Below are 22500 nucleotides of genomic sequence, written 5' to 3'. Positions count from 1 at the left end.
AGTCCATCCGCCAGGGGGCGCAGTCTGGTCACTGATTAGGATTCCGTCCGACTTTTCATGTAGATATGCGCTCAAACACACAAACAGTAATTGGAGTATGAATGAGCACTTCCCGCTGCTACGCTTTCTTTCTGTGTTTGTGTGCGCGTTTGTGCCGTGTGTCGGGCTCCTGCCGATCGGCTAATAAGAGCGCTGGTTATGACCTATAGATTGTCATGGAACCGATTTATTTGGGAGGGACTTATTTAAAGAGGTACACGAGCGTAGTTGGCTCTGCGGCGTGTTGAATAGCCCGCTACATAAGTCTGATGTGCGCGCGCTCCGTTTCGCCTCTGACTGTGAGCATCATAGACGGTAAAAGAAAGTAAAAGCTGGTCTAGTAGCCTAGACCACCGGAAGCACGAGACTCCGAGTCATCCCATAATTCGAGAGGACCTCATGTGCACATGAGTCATGGGCTGTTAAACTCGGAAAGGCTCGCGATTGCGGCATGCCTCCGGTAAAACCATAAATAGTTCCCACAGTTGATTGTTAGAGAGAACAGGTTACACAATCGGCCACCAGGCAGGTGCACCACCTGGACGATAAAATAGCCTACCTGCTGCTCTCAGTCCCGGCCAGTAGGCCTAAATGCGCTGACTTAATTGATATTACTCTGGGTCATCAAAACAGTCCCGTAGAAAACGGCAGAGGGAAGTTGAAGTTGTGGTCATCGAAATATTGGTTTAGGTGGTTTCAATGTGACGTGTGCATGACATCATGATCATTTGACCAGTGTGTACAGCGCCACGGAGAAGGTCTCGTGCACTGCCAAGAGCAAACTGTCGGCGGATAGGGAACTGGCAACGCCGGCACACTGGGAGGAGACGCGTCTACCTGGATTTCTGTAGTGCGAAACAGATCCGGTCAGACGAGTTTTAGTCTGCGGTCTGCCAGGAACCAGTGGCAGTCTACCGGGACGTGGACTAACTAGACTCAGACGACGCGGCAGCACGAGAGAGTGCTAACGGCGGCGTGCAGCTAGCTCACTCCAAGTTTTGTGTGGACTGAAGGATCCTTTGGACTTCGGACTCTGGAAAGCACAACAACGACATTTTAATCAGCCCCATATCGTTGGACTACGACATTCATTTTAATTTTGGTGGATTAGTTTCGCTTTGACTTTGGGCACCCGAAACTGCCGCGCTCCAATGAAAATGGCCATCTTCATAAGTGTCGTCATGTTCCTGTCTGTTCAAGGTAAGACAATTACAGGTTTTAATGTTTATCTGGGAACATAAAAAGTAAACTGTGTGTGTGTGTTCACTGATGACGCAGTCTAGGCAACACCTGACGGTTCCGGGAAAGAACAGAGCTTCTATCTCGTTTGCTCTGTCGCGACCGATGGTTGGTGTAAGTTATTGGGGTGGGTTTGGTTTGTCATAAGCTACGTGGTCCCCGACAGAGACCGGGGTCTCAGTGCCTGAGGTTTCGGGGATGTAGTGTAGTGGTCACGGTGACTGTATCAGGGACTTTCACAGCTGTGACGACTTCAGATCGCAGTTTCGGTGGGTGCGCCATGTTCTCGGTTGAGGTGTGGCTTTGTGAAGTGTGTTATTGTGGGTGACCTGGCGTGGCAGGTGCATTGGGTTAAATCGTTGGCTGGTAACGGCGTTCTCTGTGTGTGATGTCCTTTACTGCGCGCCCCCCTTCCTCTTCTGTCCGTGCTGCTTCACTCCCTCAATTCCTCACGTGCCCCCGCGTCCTTTCTTCGCCTGTCTGTGCCATCATCTCCCATTATGTCCGCTCCGCGAGAGCTCAATGAATGTGGAGCAGCGAACGAGCAATGCTCGCGGGAAGCAACAGGGTGTTGCCCGCGACTCGTTTTTAAAGGCTCTAAAACGCAATCGCAAGCCGAGCCCCGAGCTCTGGTTAACCAGCCCCGCGCTCAACCACGGGAGCGGAGTGACGAATTAACCACCTGTGCAGGTGCGCCGGAGCGCGAGGCCTTCGGGCAACCCCGAAGTGAATCGCTCCGGTAACTCCGGCTCCTCTTCCGCTCTGATTTTTAACAACTCTGCTTGACGCCACCAAGCAAACATCACGTTCAAGTCGGCTTTGTGCTTCGCACGTTCGGTTTAATTGGTGGCTCGCGGATACCGTGTCTGCAGGTTAATTATTCAGAAGGTGGGTGTCATGGCTTCCCGTGCTCCGGGTGTCAGGTGCGGCTGGGGCTGGCGACACACCTGGTCTAACTGTCTAGTGGCCTGCTAGAGCAGAGTGCCCGGTGGCGCGCGCTGACTTGGCATGTAAATTAATTGGTGTTAATTCGCCCACAAGGCGTTATCGTGTTAATTTTCTCCTCTTTTGTATGCTTGGGAAAGTAAGTCATGTGTACCCTTCGGTCTTTCTAGTCCTCGCAGTTAATGAGGAATTGCAAATGATGGCGAAGTTGCGATATTTCTGTCGTCCTCCGCCATCATGGCAGAAAATATACGCTTTCGCTCCTTACTTATTCATCGCGTGTTTGAAGTCTCAAGCCATTTTCTCAGAACATCACGTGGGGTAAAACAGGGCAAAACTAAAACAAAGGTTTTGGTTTATTTATGACCGTCGTGGAAGAAAAAGACCAAACGTTAAACTGCGTAAAAATCCTGTGCTGCTCTCGGGCTTGCGCTCTGTGGCAGCGGTGGAAACGGCGATTCAGATGCCATTGTTTTCATTTGAACTGATAAACACCATTTCCTTCAGGCGCAGCCTCGGTTGCCAAGTTGTAGCCTACTCAGGCATATGGGCGGCAATCATCTGACCTTACAGACGATGATTAATCACGAATTTACTTTTAATTAGCTTGCATTAGGCTGGTGGTCTACAAAACTAATGCAGACAGATATAAGGCGTTTTATAGCTTGTCTCTTTGAGCGCAAGTTTGACTGCATTGTTAGTTTGATAAAAGCCCCCTTGGGGGGCAGGGGGCCGTGTCAACAGACACAAAGTGCCTCTAATACCCATGCACTGTATTGGGGTCACCGTAGCCTCGAGTGGTTACCATGGTGACGCGGGTGTTGTTATTGATAGCAGGGTTGAAGGGTCTGGTGCCATTTCTGCTTCACTGCTCTGAGTGGCAGCCTCACTGTGTGTGTGTGTGTGTGTGTGTGTGTGTGTGTGTGTGTATGTGATTGTTCTGGGGCTGGGAATAGCCTATATTTTCACTAGCCTGGAGAAAACCAAACTCATTCATGAAGTGAATAGAGTCTGGTGACTCTCGATTGGGAAATGTTTGTAGGCTACCACTTGCATCGCAATTTGGCCATAACTTTGAAATCATTGGTCCAGCCTTACCACATTGATCAGAGATTCCTAACATTACTTCCCCTAAACTTTACAAACCGACAATAAACAGCATCAACAGTCTGGAAACAATGTATGTGGGTCTACGTTTGCTGTAAATAAATCGTAGCTGATTGGCTTCACATTTTTCTTGTCTGAGGGAAACGGTTATGATAGATTTGGTGTTCCAGGCTAGTTCTCCCTGAAAGAGCACCTAGGTGGGCGGGGCCAGGCTATATTTACGTATTTAAGTGTCAGACACACACGCACACAAACATACTGTTGTTAGCCCATGCAGTTTACAAATCCACCTTTGTGCACACACGAGAGAGAAAGAGAGAGAGAGAGAGCATATGTCAGTTTTTCAATAACTTCAAAAAAACATTTGACACCTTTTAAAAATACTATTCCTGTTGCACATCAGCAGTGTTTCCTCTAGGATTTTTTTTAAGCAGTGGGGGCAGGCCTGTCCGAACCCCGTCCCACCATCCCCCCGTCCCACAGAACTGACAACTGACACTTCGCTGCAACACAAACAGTTACATGTATTCACCTCTATTCACACACAAGGCATTATTTTCAGTTGTGATTGAGCTGTATATTTGGAGAATCTACAACAGGTCTGCACAATGAATTTTGAAAGGCAACTGCGACTATTGTACGTCTGCCCCATTTCTGATACCGTGGGGGAAGAAAATTAAACCGTGGGGGGCCGCCACTACCAAATCAACATAGAGGAAACACTGCATCAGTAATATTGTCAATGAATTTTAGGCTAGCAGAACCTACAGGCTAATCCTACTAAAAACTGACCTAACTAACCTCAACACTGGGGTGCACATGAAAACTGACCTAACTGTGACCTCAGCATTGGGGTGCACAAGGAACCGTGAGTTTGGTGTGCCGTTACACCCCTATGGTACAGGTCTGTGTCTGATGGACTTGCGCACATAAATGCAGGTATGTTTATGTTTGATACACTCTCACATAATATGTGTGTGTTGAGGTGGAGTCAAGGCTTGATAGAATAACGTGTGTGTGTGTTTCTGGGTAGACTTTACTGGTTAACTCATACAACAGCAGCACAGATGTAAACAATGCAGACTGTTTTTGTGACATAAATATATATACACACACACACACACACACGTACATACATACACACACAGCTCAGTAAATAGAGCTGCTGCTATGTGGCCTTTTCTTTTCAGCCATCTCGCAGTCCTCCTTTCTGCCCTTTTGTTTGAATGGCATTAGAACACACACATACACACACACACACACAGCCTTCTCTTTGAGAGCTCAAGGCCATGCTGTTTATGAATGTCTGGGGGAGAGGGAGGGAGAGAAAGAGGTCGAGTTGCAGTAGAGCAGGTTTATTAAACCCAAATGCCTGGATGGACAGAGAAGGGAGAAAGAGCGAGGTAGAAAGAGAGAGAGAGACAGAGAGAAAGATGGAAGACAGAGAGTATAAAAGGAGAATCTCCTTAAATTTGAGACTGATACTAAAACAATAGAACCAGTTTACTATGGCGTCCTTATCAATGGGCCTGTGTGTGTGTGTGTGTGTAGGAATGTCTGTTATCAGAGTTTCAGTGTTTTGTCAAGGGTGTGTGAAACTGATTATTAGATGTGATCAATGCTTGTTTTGTGTTTGAGTAATGTTTGTTTGTGTGTGTGTGTCTGTGTTTTAGTGATCATCAGGGCTTCAGTTTGGCTGTGTGATTTCAGATGTGGTTAATGTGTGTGTGTGTGTGTGTGTGTGTGTGTGGTGGTTAATTGTGTGTGTGTGTGTGTGTGTGATTACTCTCAGGTGTGATTGAGGGGCCGTCTACACGACGCTGGTTTTTGTGAAACCGGTGAGGTTTTGTTATCGGTTACGCCTTGCGTGTACACGACGCTGGCAGTAGTAGACTGTAACCGAGAGTTTCGCCTGTAGGTGCGAAGCCGGCAATTTTATGACGACATAGCCCAACCTCTCAACTCAGCCACGGCACTCGACCTGACACGCTGCTTGTCAAAACAAACCAAACCATTTATTAATCATATTAAAATGTTTTTTCTTGTGTCATGATTTATGTGCACAATGTAGCCTATTGGCCTTTTGTGGCTAAGTTAGAAGCACACGTTAGCTTAACTTTGTTAAACATTAGCTTACTGCATGTTAATGTTTTCTCCAGTGGTGCTCAGACCTAATGCAATGCATAGGCTAAGCATTTGAAATTTCACATAGCAGTCACATACCTTGAAAATGAACTTTATTAGTTTAACAGTTGAATTGAAAACCGAATTGTCTGTAGTCTCCTTATTTCATGCGACTGCTTAACAAACTGTTTCAACGATGTTTTCTTGTACGCAATTCACACGAATTAAACGTGAAGCTTCTGCACGGCCGGCGCCATCGACTGGTCTGGCAAATGCACTACAGCACATTTAGCCGGTTACACCTCTGTGTGTACACGCAAGTTTTTTCTTTACCTGTGTTCTTAAAGGTGTGAAAGCGGTAACAGAAAATTCACCCGGTTTCGTGTAGACGTACCCTGAGATTGTGTCTTGTGTGATTATCAGGGCCGATTCAGTTTGGCTATGTGATTTCAGATGGGGTTAATTGTGTGTGTGTGTGTGTGTGTGAGAGAGAGATTACTCTCAGATGTGATTGAGTGTGTGTGTGTGATGATCAGATGAGGCAAGGCTGTCTGTCAGAAGATGGAGATTGCTCATTAACACTTGTTCTGTGTGTGTGTGTGTGTGTGTGTGTGTGTGTGTGTGTGTGTGTGTGTGTGTGTGTGTGCACGCGGAGACGCTGCTCATTAACACTTGTTATGGTAATGAGGGAAAGGCAGGACATTACAGTAGAAAGGTCAGATGGGACCTGTCTTACACTCTGTCTTTCTGTCTCTCTCTCTACACACACACACACACACACACACACACACACACACACACACTCACTCACTCACTCACTCCCAAGAGAGAGAAAGAGAGAGATCAGTGTAATCTGATGCAGCTGGGTCCGATGGTATCCGGTGAGTGTGTGTGGTGTGGTCATGTGTCAGCGTTCCCAGATCTCCTGGGGGCGTTCCCAGATCTCCCCGCTCTCTCTGGCCCATCCCAGATCTCCCTACCAGGGCTCCAGACGAACTTTTTAAACTGGGAGCTCTGTAGCCCCCAACTGAGCACAAGCAGGAAATTAAGGGGGAAGGTTGTTATTCACATTTGCCCATTTCAACTGGATTACGTTATTATTCACATTTCCCCATTTCAACTGCATTACAGATAAATGCATTGGTAATAAATACAGAAATTATGTTTTGTACATTATATAAGCCACGCAAACTCCATCAGCCAATCCTGTTTCATGCCTAGTTATTCACAAAATGTGACTTTGGTGTAAATATCTAAATTATTATAAGTCCTAAGATATTTCCATTTTAATTGCAGTCATTTGCCAAAGCCTACCACCAATCATGGATAGAAATCACAACAGGTCTGTCCCCTCCATGGTACAGCAGCGAAAGACTCAACAAGTCAACAAAATAACTTAGCAGGCTATCTTGTTATAAATGTGGCATGGGCTCCTAGATGACTCAACAGGTCAACAAAATAACTCAGTAGGCTATCTTGTTATAAACGTGGCATGGGCTCCTTTAAGTGGTAGGGTACTACAGCCAAAGAGATGACGCAGATGGACAGTTAAACTGGAAGAGCGATGCTGCCGATTAAAGTAGATAAACATTATGCTTTCTGTTCCGTTAGATAAAGCTGCAACTCCTTAGACTGAAAGACAAGAGAATACACTAAATTTATATAAAAAGAAAGTGTGCTGACATTTGTAAGTCAGGGAATAGCTATAAAAACTAGATACTTTGTTGAAATACCTACAGTTAATGATTGAAAGATTCTAATCAACTGGAAATGTGACAAACATGCTTGGACAATGACCCATGGTTATCTTGCCCCCATGTACAGTATGGAGGATGGGAAGAACTCCACAAGAACCACTGAAAAAGCTATCATCTTGGGGTCACCAAGTCCCTCAAAAAATCTTCAAAAGTGACCTCACTGCTAATAGATTATTAAGAGGGCTTGCCTGTCCAGTCATTTAATTACCAATTGTGTGGTCTATTGTCAGATGAAATGAAAATTGCGCTCTTTGGCTAGAAACACTTTAGGTCTGTTTGGCGTAAGAATGACTATACTGAAAAGAATTGCCATCTCAGTCCCCTGATCTAAACTCCATAGAAAAACAGTGGGGTCAGTCAAAGAGGAGAATGCACAGGTGTGGAGCTAGGAATCTGGACGATCTGGGGAGATTTTGTAAAGACGATTGGTCTTAGATCCCTTGCTTTGTATTCTCCACCTTTTATAGGGTGTCATAGGAGAATATTACAGGCTGTTTTATTGGCAAAGGGAGGCTTATGAAGGTATTACAAGCAGGGGTGCCAATAATTGTAAGAGACATATTTTTGTTAAAAATATTTATTTCTTTGAGATTTTCCTTTTTCTCAAAATAAATTTGCTTCCCTTCAAGGTTGGTGAGATAACAGTAAATCGCCAACAGATTTTTTTTTTTTTTAATACCGGTCAGCTTTAGCAAAGGTGCCAATAATTCTGGAGGGTATAGCTTAATGATGCAACTTTGGTTTAGAGCTGAATCAGGAAAGGCTAACATATCTCGGTAACATTTACAAGATCCAAGCGAACAAAACACTATATAATTATATTTAGATTTATCTACTGAGACGTTTCTCCAAAGAGCTTGTTCACTCTTTGCCCCTTGCATGGGTTAGGTGAGAGGCTATTAGACTGTGTGGATTCAACAGACATCAAAATAGATTTGTATTTCTGCTCTCTGCGGTGCAAAACTGTAATAATCATAGCGGTGGCAGCAGCAACAGGTAAAGCGCTATGCTACTAAACTTTAGGGCACTCCGGTTATGATACGCCGGACTAATCACTCCAGACACATTGGCATGCACTGACAAAATGGCTCCCTCCTTGTTTTTCAAAATATAAAAAAAAAAACTTTAGCAAATTCAGGTGACCCAAGCGCTATGTCTCAAACTATGCGAGTGCTTGGTCGAAGTCTGGCCCCTTGCCTGCTCTCTCTGGCCCCGCCCATCCCAGGGATCCCTCGGGATCGGATCGGGAATTTCAGGCTCTTGTTCTCCTGCTCTTCTGCAGCAGACAGGCAACAATCGTCATGAAGACAAAGAGAGGGGAAGAGGGAAAGTGTGTTGTGTTGTGTTGTGTGTGTGTGTGTGTGTGGAGAGAGGGAAAGTGTGGGAGAGTGTGTTGTGTGTGTGTGTGTGTGTGTGTGTGTGTTGGCTGTGGTATTGTCTTTTGCAGGCTATTGTTTTGCGGCACAAAGATTTGGCAGTGTCACACTGTCATTCTCCCTCTGAGCTGCCAAGATGCCTACACACACACACATGCACGCACACACACGCACAACCACACAACCACACATGCGCCTGTAGGGAGTAGCATGGGGTTGCCAGATTGGTGTCCAGTGGAGGTTTGCCAGGTGGGTGTCTAATCGGGGAACATCACACAAGTCCCCTTTAGTGGACACTCAGGCCAGATGTCACTACGAGCCTCATAAAGACAACTCACTCTGATGACCGCAACTGACCTCTCAGACCGGCAGGCTGTGTGTGTGTTTGAAAGGGTTGTGATGGTATGTCTGTTTGAGATGGTTGTGATGGCAGTGTTTCCGACATAATTGAATTCTATTTGTGGTGGTAGGTTTGCAGAATTAACTTGAATGCAACAGTTTTTAACAAATTAGCGCAGCATGGTTATGATGCTAACCAGATTTAAGCAGAATTTAGTACATCCTGGAAAATCATTGTGTGGTGGTGAATTTTGATATTGTGGTGGGCCGCCACAAATTAGTCAATGTATGGGAAACACTGGATGGTGTGTGTGTGTGTGATTGATAAAGTTGTGATGGTGTGCGTTGCTGTGCATTGTGTTCAAGGACATAGTGAAATTCTTCATTATTCAACTTTACAGAATGAGTTTTTGTCAACACTCATTCTTTGTGTGAGTGTGAGAGAGAGAGAGAGACGTCAGACTGAATGGCTAATAGAGAAAGCTGTTTGTGATTATAGGCGAATGGGAGATTTACGAGTGACCAGAGATCTCTCCCCCGCAACCTTGGATTCGCTACGCTGTTTCTCTCTCTCTGGTTCAGTCCCTCTCCTCCTCCTCTCCTCTCCTTTTCTCTTGCCTGTCCTCCCTTCATAGTTCTGTCACTCCCACATTCCTCTTCATCTCTCTCACCCTCCTCTTTTCTTCCTCCTCTTTTCTGTCTCATGGTGATGCATTGCTAATACTTCTCCTCCTCTCCTCCTCTTCCTCCCCCACCTTCTACCACCCTCATCCTCCCCTCCTCCTCTTCCTCCTCCATTCCTCTTCCTCTCCTCCTTTCCTCCTTCTCCTTCTCCTACCCCCCCTCCTCCTTCTCTTCCTCTCCTACTCCCCCCTCCTCCTCTCCCCCTCCTCCTCTCCTCCTCTCCTCCTCTGTGTGATGCATTGCTAATAGTCAGAATGCTCCAGAACTCTGCAGTGTCCTCGTAGTGTCCTAACTAGGTTGGTGTAGCCCCTGGTCACACGCTCATAACGTGTGTGTGTGTGTGTGTGTGTGTGTGTGTGTGTGTGTGTGTGTGTGTGAGGAGGGTATTGATCTCTTTAAGGAGTGTATGTGTGGGATGGGGATTGATCTTGTATTGATTGGCAAATGATGCCATGCCCTTGAATAGACCCATGTTATTGAAAACAATAAGATTCTGCTGGCATGCTCCCCCCTCCACTCCTACACCCCTCCATCCTTCCCCCTCTCCACCCCTCCACTCGTCCCCCCCCCCCTCTCCACTCCTCCACCCTGGGATCTTTCTCCTTCTCTTTCATTGTGTTTCTGTATTATATATTTCTAAGATGATCAACTTCATAAACACGTACACACACACACCTGCCACATTGAAGGTCAATGTGAATTCACTGCATGATGCTTGCTCTGGTCACCCCAGAACACACACACGCACACCTTAGATACTGCAGTGTGTGTGTGCGTGTGTGTATGCGTGTATGTGTGTCCACATCTTATCATCTCTCTAGATGTCCTCCTTCTCCTCCCCTCCTTAAGCAGTTCTGGTGCAGTGGGTGCTGTCTGAAGGTTGTTGTAAAATATGTGTGTGTGTGAGTCTGAGAGTGTGAGAGAGAGCTTTGTGTGTGTGTGAGTGAGAGCTTTGTGTGTGTCTTATTTGAAGGTTAAGTCATAGCGACAGAGAAACAATGTTTCCACTCTGACTATCATCCTCTGGCCCTGAACAGAGTACACCAGCCACACACACACACACACACACACACACACACACACACACACACACACACACACACGCACACACGCCCGCACACACATGCACGCATACACACACACACACACACACACACACACACACACGTACACACGCCCGCACATGCACGTACACACACCCGTATGCACACACACGTACACACACACGTACACACACACGCACACACACATGCACACACACATGCACACACACACACGTCAGGGTTTTCCGCAGGAAATGTGTTAGTCCAGGTGTTAGGTGGTAGGTCGGGGTCTGGTATCGGTTGCCGTCCGAGCGAGCCTCCTTGGCTTTAAAAAGATCATTTCAAGGGCCCTTTGGTAATTGCACTGTTTTACTATTGGACCATTAATGCTTATCTTCATGCAGGCTGTCAGACTGTTGCCCCGCAGCCTGTTCCGCAAGTCTGTTCTGATCTATACACAGAGAGTGAATGAAGTTTACATTATTTTATAGTTTTGTGTAATATGGATGGAATTTGAGTGCGGAGCGCTTTTTAATTTAGAGGCCGGAGTGGCCGCTCTGTTCCGCTCCGATACCGCTCACACCACGAGTCTGATATAAGGTATGCCCAACTGTCTTCCTAATAAAACCAAGACCGTTAAATTTCAAAGATATTGGCCATATAGCCTAAGTTCGTTGATGGGGATGGAGTTAGCTAAATAATTTAGAAAGCATACACGTAGGTACGGATGGGCCAGGAAGGCCCGTCTATTGTCAGTCTTAGTCAACACTGTGCTGAGAGCAGGTGGCTGTTCACTCGACCGCTTCTCCGGTCAAATTCGCGTCAGGTCAATTTAGCTCCCCGGTCCCAAAGAACTAAGAGCAACGGCAATATATTTCACTCAGAACATTTATTTTTTAAAGAATGCAACACTGATAGTGCAACAACAAACAAGCTTGGCAACGTTAATACACATAAGCCTAAAACTAAAGAGACCAGTCGGGATTAATTGCCAAAAGAATACAGGCTTAGCATCCAAGTTTTACTTACGCCTTCTACTTGATATGAAGCATATTCAAATTGCTCACATTTTTCTTTGCTCTCTGTAGCACACCCTCATGTTTCCGCGAAATGTGTCCTCTTAGATTACAAAATTAATCTTTACTCAGTGGAACAGTGTCACCACCACATGGTTATTCTTGCTCTACATTGTTAGCATCTAGTTGTTTTGTAGGAATAGTATGCTGACTTATCAGTTTCCTTTCTAACAGTAGTGTAGCCAGAAATGTCCAAATGGGTGGGCACAGAAAAAACGGGAGGGCAAAGCGAATTTGATTGAACATAAGAGAGGCCTAGATTAGATACACCATACAAGCATTAATCATAGGCATGTTATATTTATGACATAAAACAGGAATTTATTGAACGCATTTGATCAGAGCTGACAAATTACGCAGAAACATTTTCAACTGGAGCAAAACAATGCATGAATGTAGCTTCTGCGCGTCATATGAAACACAATTGAGACAATAGATTGACCATATTGGACAACTGCAAAGCCTCATCATAGGCATGTTACATTCATGACATGAAAAGTAGAACTTCTAGAATGAAAATGACAAATTACGCAGTCGGCTAAACATTTTAAACTTGCGCCAAACAGATGAACCCAGCATCGGTGCGTCGCATAAATTAAAACACAAATTGAAGCAACAACTTGATCATTGGACAATCCTACTACAAAACCTTTTCATAGGCCTGCAACGTTTATGACATAAAAAGTGGAATATGAACGCATTTCATCACACCTGACAATTCAACGGAGCTGTGGCTGTTCGCGATTTGACTGATTCTTGAGAGCGAGGAGCGAGATATTTGCACTGCTCAACTCCGCTCACTAGCTCTGATTCGGAGGCATATGACATATGTAAAGATTATAAAATCTGATTATTTTTCGATTCATGGCACGTTTTTCTTCTTATTTTTTTTAATGCGTTCATGGAGAAGGAGATTGGCATTGGTCATGGGTTTGGAAATGAAAGGGAGAAAACAGGACAGAGTAACACTTTTTTTTTTTTTTTTTTTTGACTATGTAGTTAAGGTGGCAGGCTTGTTTTGCCAAGGCGGCTGCCTTGACTGCAAAGTGCTGCGGGAAACCCTGCACGTGCACACACACGCATATCGCATAAACACAATGCATAATAACACACACACACACACTTACACACACACACACACACACATGTACACACACATGTACACACACACACACACACACGTACACACACACGTAACACACACATGTACACACACATGTACACACACACACACGTGTACACACACACACACACGTGTACACACACACACACGTGTACACACAGACACACACATGCACACACACGCACACACACATGCACACACACACACACACACACACACACACACGCATACACGCACACACACACGCACACACACACACACGTACACACACACGTACACACACACACACACACGTACACACATACACGCACACACACACAGTCATACACACACACGCGCACAAACACGCACACACACACACACACACACACACGTACACACACACACATACATGCACACACACACAGTCATACACACACACATACATGCACACACACACAGTCATACACACACACACGCACACATACACACACACACACACACACACTAACGCGACACATAATAACACACTAACGATACAACACACACAATAATCGCCAACGCATACACACACTAACGCATACACACACACACGCATACACATGCATACACACGGACACACACACACATACAACATAGACACCGTGTATGCGTGTGTGTATTTTGGAAGGGGAGCAAGCAATGAAGAGGTGACAGGGAGGACAGAAGGATGCAGGTTGTTTAATTTGGGGAGGAGTGTTCTATGGAGTCAAAATAGGGTCTTTAATATTGAGAGCTTGTGTAAAGATGTTCACATGTGTAATAAGTTTTGCAGCTGTGCAAAAGAAGTTCTGTATGTGCAAAGACATTTCGTACCTGTAGAAATATTTTGTACATGTGTGAAAGAAATGTGTATTTGTAGAAATGTTTTGTACATATGTGGGGAATGCGGATCTGTAAAAATATTTTGTACACGTGTGGAAAAAATATGTACTGCACAAATACTTTGTATGTGTTTGAATCTCCTACGCAATGCTTTCCTGCGCAACACTGAAAGTACGAGCTTGTGAAACTAATTTGCAATGCTTACGGACTTTTGACCCTAATTTTACTGCCTACTTTACTGGAAAGGTAGATGTTTTCTTGTTCTTGAATTTCCCCTGGGGATCAATAAAGTATCTATCTATCTATCTATCTATCTATCTATCTATCTATCTATCTATCTATCTATCTATCTATCTGTCTATCTGTCTATCTGTCTATCTATCTGTCTATCTCTGAATGAAAGACACTGAGCCCAGAGATTCTGTTTTTCACCTTCTCTCTCTCTGTCCCTCCATCAAACACTGAAAAGCTTTATTGGCCATAGATTATTCATGCACTCTTTGGATACACACACCATTGCTACTCTCTCTCGCTCTTTCGGTAGTTTTCCAGCTTCCTGTCTCAGTTGCCTGTGTGTGTGTGCATCTGTGTTTCTGCATCTGTGTGTGTGTGTCTGTGTATGCGTATGTGTGTGTGTGTGTCTGTGTGTGTTTGTATTTTTTTCCGGCTCGTTCTGCGCTGTCATCGAGGCCTCTGCGCTCTGTCCCAGGTTGTCCTACTTTTCCCTTTTTTGCTTTTCTCTCTTCTCTCTCTCTCTCTCTCTCTCTCTCTTGCTCTCTCTCTCTCTCTCTCATCTCCCTCTCTCACTCTCTCTCTCTGCTTCCCTCCTGTGTTTATTTATTCAGATGCTTCGGGAGACAGGGAGGGATGGAGGGCAGGATGGAGCGTGTAGGACAGAGAGAGATGGAGGGATGAAGAGGGATGTAGGGATGTAGGGATGGAGAGATGGAGGGATGGAGAGGAGGAGAGGTGAAGACAGATGCAGTGAGATCCAAACACAGATGTGTGGTCAGGCTCACCTCCCTTCTGCTGTTGAATGGACTGATAACCCCTCTCTCCCTCTCTCCATCCCCCTCTTTTTCTTCCTCTCCATCCCTCCCTCTCCCTCTCTCACCCTCAGTTTGTCTATTCTATCTCTTTCACTCACATTCTCAATCCCTTTATTTCTCTCTCGCTCTCCCTTCTCTTTCTCTCTCTCTCTCTCTGTCTCTCTCTCTCTCTCTGTCTCTGTCTCTGTCTCTCTCTCTCTCTCTCTCTCTCTCTCTCTCAAAGAGGAAGACTTGACAGCTCGGTCTGCTAATAAAACTTTGATTGACACATAGAGAGAACAGGAGAGCGAGAGCGCGCGAGAGAGAGAGACTTTAAATATGCAGTGTGTGTGTGGTCATGTGTTCATTTAGCGGTTCCTCTCTTGTGGTCAGCAGCTAAAACAGAAATCAAATGTTGACCTCTCTCCTCCATCCATCTTTTTCTTTCATTCTGTCTATCTTAGCTCCCCTCCTCTCTCCTCCTCCACATATACCCCCTTCTCCTTTCCTCCTCCACATATACCCCCCTCCTCTTCTCTCCTCCACATATACCCCCTCCTCTTCTCTCCTCCACATATACCCCCCTCTCTCCTCCACATATACCCCCCTCTCTCCTTTACATATAACCCCCCTCCTCCTCTCCTCTCCTCCTTTTACCATCCTCTTCTCTCACTCCGCATATACCCCCTTCTCTCCTCCACATATTCTCTCATATAGGCCCCTCCTCCTCTCCTCCACATATACCCCCCCTCCTCTCCTCTCCTCCACATATACCCTCCTCCTCTCTCCTCCTCCACATATACCCCCTCCTCTCTCCTCCACATATACCCCCCTCCTCTCCTCCACATATACCCTCCCTCCTCTTCTCTCCTCCATATATACCCTCCTCCTCTCTCCTCCTCCACATATACTCTCCTCCTCTCCTGTCTTCCTCCTCTGATTATTCATGTCAAGCCTGTGTCCCCGTGTCAACACACACACACACACAGACACAGACCAGTTTTGTTCCTCTGCACTTAGAGGAAGGGGGGATGGGGTTGTTTGGATGAAAGAGGGAAGAATGAGAGGGAGGGAGAGAGGGAAGAAAGAATGAGAGGGAGGGAGAGAGTGAGAGAGAGAGGCAGAAGGTTTGTTACAGGAATGCAAATGACCAGAGAAACAGGTGTGTCCACCCCCCCCTCTCCTTTTGCGGTTGGTTGTGGTTTTAAAGATGTAATGTAATATAACTCACCCCCTCTTCTCTCTCTCCCTCTCTCTCTCTCTTTTTTGGGGCAGCCGTGGCCTGCTGGTTAGCGCTTCGGACTTGCCTACCCGTCCAGTAGGCACGGCTGAAGGGCCCTTGAGCAAGGCACCTAACCCCTCACTGCTCCCTGACCGCCGCTGTTGTTGCAGGCAGCTCACTGCGCCGGGATTAGTGTGTGCTTCACTAATTCACGGATTGGGATAAATGCAGAGACCAAATTTTCCTCACGGGATCAAAAGAGTATATATACTTATACATACTATACTCTCTCTCCCTCTCTCTCTCTCCTCTCTCCCTCCCTCTCTCTCTCTCCTCTCTCCCTCTCCCCTCTCTCCCTCTGGCTGATGGGATATCTCTCTGAGCTGATGCGAACTGAAACAGCTGTTGCTTTTTCTGCTTAGATTCACCCGCCTCTCCTCTCCTCTCCTCTCCCTCTCCTCTCCCTCTCCTCTCCTCTCCGTATGTGATTCGGCTCATTAGCAGACCTTTCACCATGGTGTGGTGGTTGTGGTGACAGGGTGTCTATGTGGTGATCATATTTATATCTATGGTGGTGATCACCTATCTACCATAGATTGAAGTCTGTAACAGGTCTGTCTCTGATTGGACGACACTGATATCTCTATAAAGTGTTTCTTGAATTTTGTGTATGTGTGTGTCGAGCTGCCAAGAGTGTGTGTGCCGTGTGTGTAGGGCTTGTGTGTGTGTGTGTGTGTGTGTGTGTAGAGCTGTCAAGAGTGTCTGTGCTGGCTGTTGTGTGTAGAGCTGGTAAGAGTGTGTGTGCCGGTGTGTGTGTAGAGCTGTCAAGAGTGTGTGTGCCTGCTGCTGTGTGTGTATCTGGTGCTGCGGCGTTAAACACAATGCCAAATGAACTAAAGAGCCCTTACATCTGTGCATATACTAAATCAATACAGTGAAGTACAGTATCACAAAATATATCCTTACAATACTCAAATATATCCTTACAATACTCAAATATATCATTACAATACTCAAATGTATCAATACAATGCTCAAATAAGCTTATATCATTACAATACTCAAATGTATCAGTAGTTTTTAACACCCCTAGTCCCTGTTCATGGGCGTGTGTGTGTGAAGATGGTGGTGTGTGAGTGTGTGTTTATGAGTGTGTGTGTGTGTGTGTGACAGGGTGAAGATGGTGAGATGTGTGCGTGCGTGCGTGCGAGCGACTGACTAGCGTTGATTAAGGGCATATCTGTAGCACTGATCCGGGATTTTCAAGAGGATCGGGATCCAATCCAGCAAAGGAACTAATTATAGATGACACACACACACGCTGCGACACATACAACCTTTAATGGGAAACGCAGCAGGCCAGCTTTGTGTGTGTGGCGACACATCTCCATGCAATTTCTCAGCTCTCGTGCTGATGGTGGGACTCCCTCCCTCTCCCCTCTCTCCTCTCCCTCTTATCTGTGGAGGTTTTGCCTTAATTACTGGTTTAATTACCTACAGGTGGGTTCATTATCTGTGTGTGTGTGTGAGAGAGTGAGTGATCTTTTTAGTTCTGTGGTGTGAAATGCGTACACACACACTTTACATAGAATAATCACTAATGTGTTTCTCTACATCAGTAATGAGTTTCACGGTCATGGCTTTAGGTGTGTGTGTGTGTGTGTGTGTGTTAGACTGCTGTACCAGGTCATCAGTGCAGAACAAACTCAGAGATGTCCTTTGTTCTGACTATGCTTGCCCTCTCTCTCTCACACACACACACACCACCCACAATCATCATCATCAAAAAAGACAGCATTACCTTAAAACTCTCACACACACACACACACACACACACACACACACACACACACACACACACACACACACACACACACACACTACAAACACACACTGTGGGGCTTTTACTCCCACACTACTTTCTCTCTCTTTTTCGAACGTACGCGCCACTATCACATCTGGTGTAGCTACTTCCATTGATTATAATGGAAGCTAATTGTTGCAGCAGGCCTTAGCGTGAGCGGGCAGCTTCAGTTCTGGCGCCTGGTGTAGCTCAGCCCTTACACTTCATCAGTACACTGGAATTGGTGTATATAGCATATTCATATGGGGCATGCCAGGAAGAAATGAGTCCAGTGTCACGGAAATCCATTTCGAGATATAGCGATTTGAATGCAGAGAGGATCGAAAAAGGGTCGTTTTTACTGCTTCACAGTGGCTGCCTACAGGCATGCACAAACATGTCCTTAAAACAACCCTTAAGGTTCGTTTTCAAAACTGTGCAACTCACCGAGTGGTTAGTGGTGTTCGTTGATTATTAAAATCAAATATATCGGCGCTAAGGGTGTCACAATTCCGATTTTATATCGAAATCGATCGAAATTACATCTCAATCTCGAACTTAGAACTGAAAAGTGTGACGATGCAGCCACACCCCCAATGTCACATCCAGCATGTATGCCAAGACGCACAAATGCACATGCACGTGCTGAACTGCAGCATCAACAGTCCTCTAATTTTAGGCTGCAGCCAGTTAAAATATACACATCAACCTACCGAAATCAAAGCCCCTCTTGCTACTTTGAAATCACCGGTGTGGAAGTATTCGTTCATTCACGTCAATTAAAACTAACGTCTACTCAACTTAGCAAGTAAAAAGATGATCTAGTTACAGTACAAAGTTTCTTTAAGGCTTAAAATGCACATTGATAAGTACATATTCCATGAACACTAACTTTGGGTCTCTTCGGAGTGTGCTGAAACGATCAAATTATCATTCTGTGTTGTTTCATTTCACTATGTTCACGTCTCTGTTTTAGCCTAATGTTGGTTCTGTTTACATTACAACCTCGCGGTTGGAACGGTTTCAAAATAAAAAGCGGTTTCAAAATAAAAGCCCCCCCGAAACAGAAAAGTAAAAGGCCAAAAAGAGTAAATAACATATGAGGAATGCATTAATACTAATATTAAAAAAAAGATCGAAAATCGAATCAAATCGTGACTTTTTAAAATCGAAAACTGCATCGAATCGAGGATTTGGAGAATCGTGACACCCCTAATTGGCGCAATGTATGATTTCCAGCTGTATTATTTGCTATTGTGGAACTATTTTTTCAGACACCTTACAACCGCGTATAAACTTCCGCTCAATATTTGAGCCTGAAGCATAGACGGTAAAAGAATGGGATTTAACAAAATGTCAAATAAAACACGACAGAAACTGTATTTCGCTACGCTACATGTTTTGGAACATCAACAAACACCACTAACCACTCGGTGAGTTGCACAGTTTTGAAAATGAACGTTAACGTTTTTTTAAGGACATGTTTGTGCATGCCTGTAGGCAGCCACTCTGAAGTAGTCAAAGGCAATTCAAAACGAGTCAGAAAAGTCAAGACAGGACCCATCGTCAAAATGTCGGTGTCCACCACTCTAGTTCATCCAAAACAAACCAGAAAAGGGACTCAAAGTGCTAAATACCGAAATTATCCTTTAAAGTTTGAATAAAAAAGTTTACGTTTTCCTTCCTCGTTCAGATGCTTGCTGTATGTGAGAACAGGAAAGTTTTTTTTGTTTTCTTTGGTCTGATAACTTCGTGTTTTAGCTTTTGGCCTCTTCAAAAAGTCATCATAAATAGGCTATCCACTCATTATTTTGAAGAAACTTTTTATTTTAGCAAAGAGATTTAGGAGAAGAAACAGCCACCTAAACAGTTGTTGCTGACCAGATTCCTCACAGAGATTGGACCTGATTGGTCCGTTTCAATCTGTTTTGGAGTTGGCGGCTTATTTAAAAACAAAAATATTAGGCTACGCATTAAGCATTAGGCTATTTTTGTCCTTGTCTTCAGAAGTTGATCGAACATTACAGGCTACCTCACAAGTTATATGAATGCCTCACGAGTTTTACTGCCTGCGTGAATGGAGCATTTAGAAGCTGTGCTGTGTAATTCAGATCTTTTCGGATTAAACCATAGCGATTCTGAAGCAATCTTTGGCTACGGATTTCTTTGGAGAATGGACAACAGAGATTGACAGCGACAGCACTGGGGCTATTTTAATTCCAAAGGCAAAGGGAACTCCTCTGTAATAAGTATTTCCTTGTAGTTTGAGCAGCTAGTGCAGAAGTGTACTTAGTTTGAGCAGCTAGTGTCTGCCTGTTTGCTTTGTCCCAGCCAGCTCGGTTATGTGGGAGTAACCAGCACATCTTTGGTTTCAGTGAAACACAAGGTGTGTGTGTGTGTGTGTGTGTGTGTGTGTTATTCAATCCCCTGTCTCCCCCCAGCAGCGCTCCACAGAGTGTGTTCTGTTCTCACAGTATAAATGGAAGACTCCCGAATAGTGTGTGTGTGTTTGGAGGATCATGTGGAGGTTGTGTAGTGTGTGTGTGTTTGAAGGACCATGTGGAGGTTGTGTAGTGTGTGTGTGTGTGTGTGTGTGTGTGTTCAGATTAGTTTGATTTTCTATTGACCGATTTCTATGATCTATGTATTTAAGGAAGACAGCCCTGTGTGTCTATGAGTAATATGCAGTAATCATTACTGAATATTATATTATAATATATTAGCCTATGTGATTGGTGATTAATGTGCAGTAATCATTACTGAATATTATATTATAATATATTAGCCTATGTGATTGGTGATTAATGTGCAGTAATCATTACTGAATATTATATTATAATATATTAGCCTATGTGATTGGTGATTAATGTGCAGTAATCATTACTGAATATTATATTATAATATATTAGCCTATGTGATTGGTGATTAATGTGCAGTAAGTAGAATTTAGGCATGGCTGCATGTGACATTTTTACAGATCAAAATGACATACAGTGTAAGCCTAACAGCTGTTTTGAGTTAAGGCTATATGTTTATTGTTAAGCTTATTGAATAACTTCCTGATAGAGAATACAAACCATTTTGTGGAATGATGCATCATCGTATGAAATTTGCAACGATGTGACTTAACAATATCTAGCTTATAAGTGACATCACACTCTGTCTGCCACTCGTTGTCTGTAACTGTTCAAAATTACATGAGCCTAAAGCTTTGATGTAAGACTATATGTTTAGCCTATTTAATAACTCCATGATATAGAAGACAAACCATTTTGTAGAAAGATGCATCATCATATGAGATTTGCAACAATGTGACTCAAAAACAGTCTTTGGTAGCATAAGTGACATGTCGGTCTGTCTGCCACATGTCTAGCTGTGTGGCATTCTGAAACGTCCTTAAATTCGGGACCATTAGCCTATCGCTCGTTTCAGTTTGGGACCTTGCAGTCGGAATTATCGTTTGGTTATTCAAAGTCTCAAGTCCAGAGTAGCCTGGGCTATTCGAAGTGCCAGTTTATTGCACATAATGTTAACGTCATTTTGAATAGCCATGCAAGCAAACTGCATACAGGGAGTCTTTATTGTTGAGGTCGAATATGATAATCATCACTAACCTGTGCCCTGATTCAGTGCTGCCAAAACTCCGCTGACCCTCTCGGTCTCTGGTCCTGCACTGTGCTGCTAGAGGGGGAGTGGCTACAGTAGAGCGGAGAAAGCCAGCGTGTTCTTCTTTTACCGATATATTTAACGATATCTTTTACATTACCAATCTAAACAACGTCAAACTTGGCACTGCACTTACTCAAAACACCTGTCAAGTTTGAAATCAATCGGACCAACGGTTCGAGACACAGACGTTTCTGTAATTTCTAGATAGATGATGAGTGACCAAGTGACCGTGGACACAGCTCTTCAGCGTAACGCTCTGTGTAAATCTGAAACCCTCTGAAGGTGAGAAGCGCATTGACCTGAGAAGCAGAAAACTAGTTCATAGCGTGTGTGTGTGTGTGTGAGTGTGTGTGTGTGTGTGTGTGTGTAAGGGGTTTCATCAAGTTAAATTCACTAGTCAGTGCTGTAGGCAGCAGTCAACCAGTCATGGACAAAATGGCTAAAGACTAAGTGGGCCGGACATTCCTATATGGACGTACTTTTCCTGAAAAATGAGACCTGTTCCACAGTGACATGCAGGCTGTGTACAGCTGTATTAAAGAACCACAAGAACACACCTGCTATTTGAAGAACCACAAGAACACACCTGCTTCTTAAAGAACCACAAGAACACACCTGCTTCTTAAAGAACCACAAGAACACACCTGCTTCTTAAAGAACCACAAGAACACACCTGCTACTTAAAGTACAATAAGAACACACCTGCTATTTAAAGAACCACGAGAACACACCTGCTATTTAAAGAACCACAAGAACACACCTGCTATTTAAAGTAAGACTGTTTACAGTAAGAACACACCTGCTGGATAACCATCTAAAGATGAGACCGGCACAAGTTCTAGCTGTAATGTTAGCAACAGCACAGATTTAGCCAGTTGTGATTTCGGGTTCAGTTTAGCGAGTCGTCGTTATGGTGACTGGCTGTCATTCTGTCTTTGGTTAGTCTTTACTCACCTTGATGGGCATTTTTCACTCAGGCTAAAATGTTTCCTGTAACAGACCTTTGCATGATTACTTACACACACACACACACACATGCATAC

At 44.5% G+C, this 22500-nt stretch overlaps 1 protein-coding gene across 1 annotated transcript in view; it reads left to right on the top strand.

Moving 5' to 3' along the window:
* The first annotated feature begins 371 nt into the window (after window positions 1-371).
* Window positions 372-22500, top strand: part of si:ch73-22o12.1 (poliovirus receptor homolog) — a 34263-nt gene continuing 12134 nt past the window's right edge. Inside the window, 1 exon segment of the mRNA XM_048260802.1 lies at window positions 372-1239. Coding sequence (XP_048116759.1) covers window positions 1191-1239 — 49 coding nt within the window. The 5' untranslated portion in view covers window positions 372-1190.

Source organism: Alosa alosa, chromosome 13 (genome assembly GCF_017589495.1).
Source record: "Alosa alosa isolate M-15738 ecotype Scorff River chromosome 13, AALO_Geno_1.1, whole genome shotgun sequence".
NCBI lineage: Eukaryota > Metazoa > Chordata > Actinopteri > Clupeiformes > Clupeidae > Alosa > Alosa alosa.
This window is presented reverse-complemented; position numbering and strand designations above follow the sequence as displayed.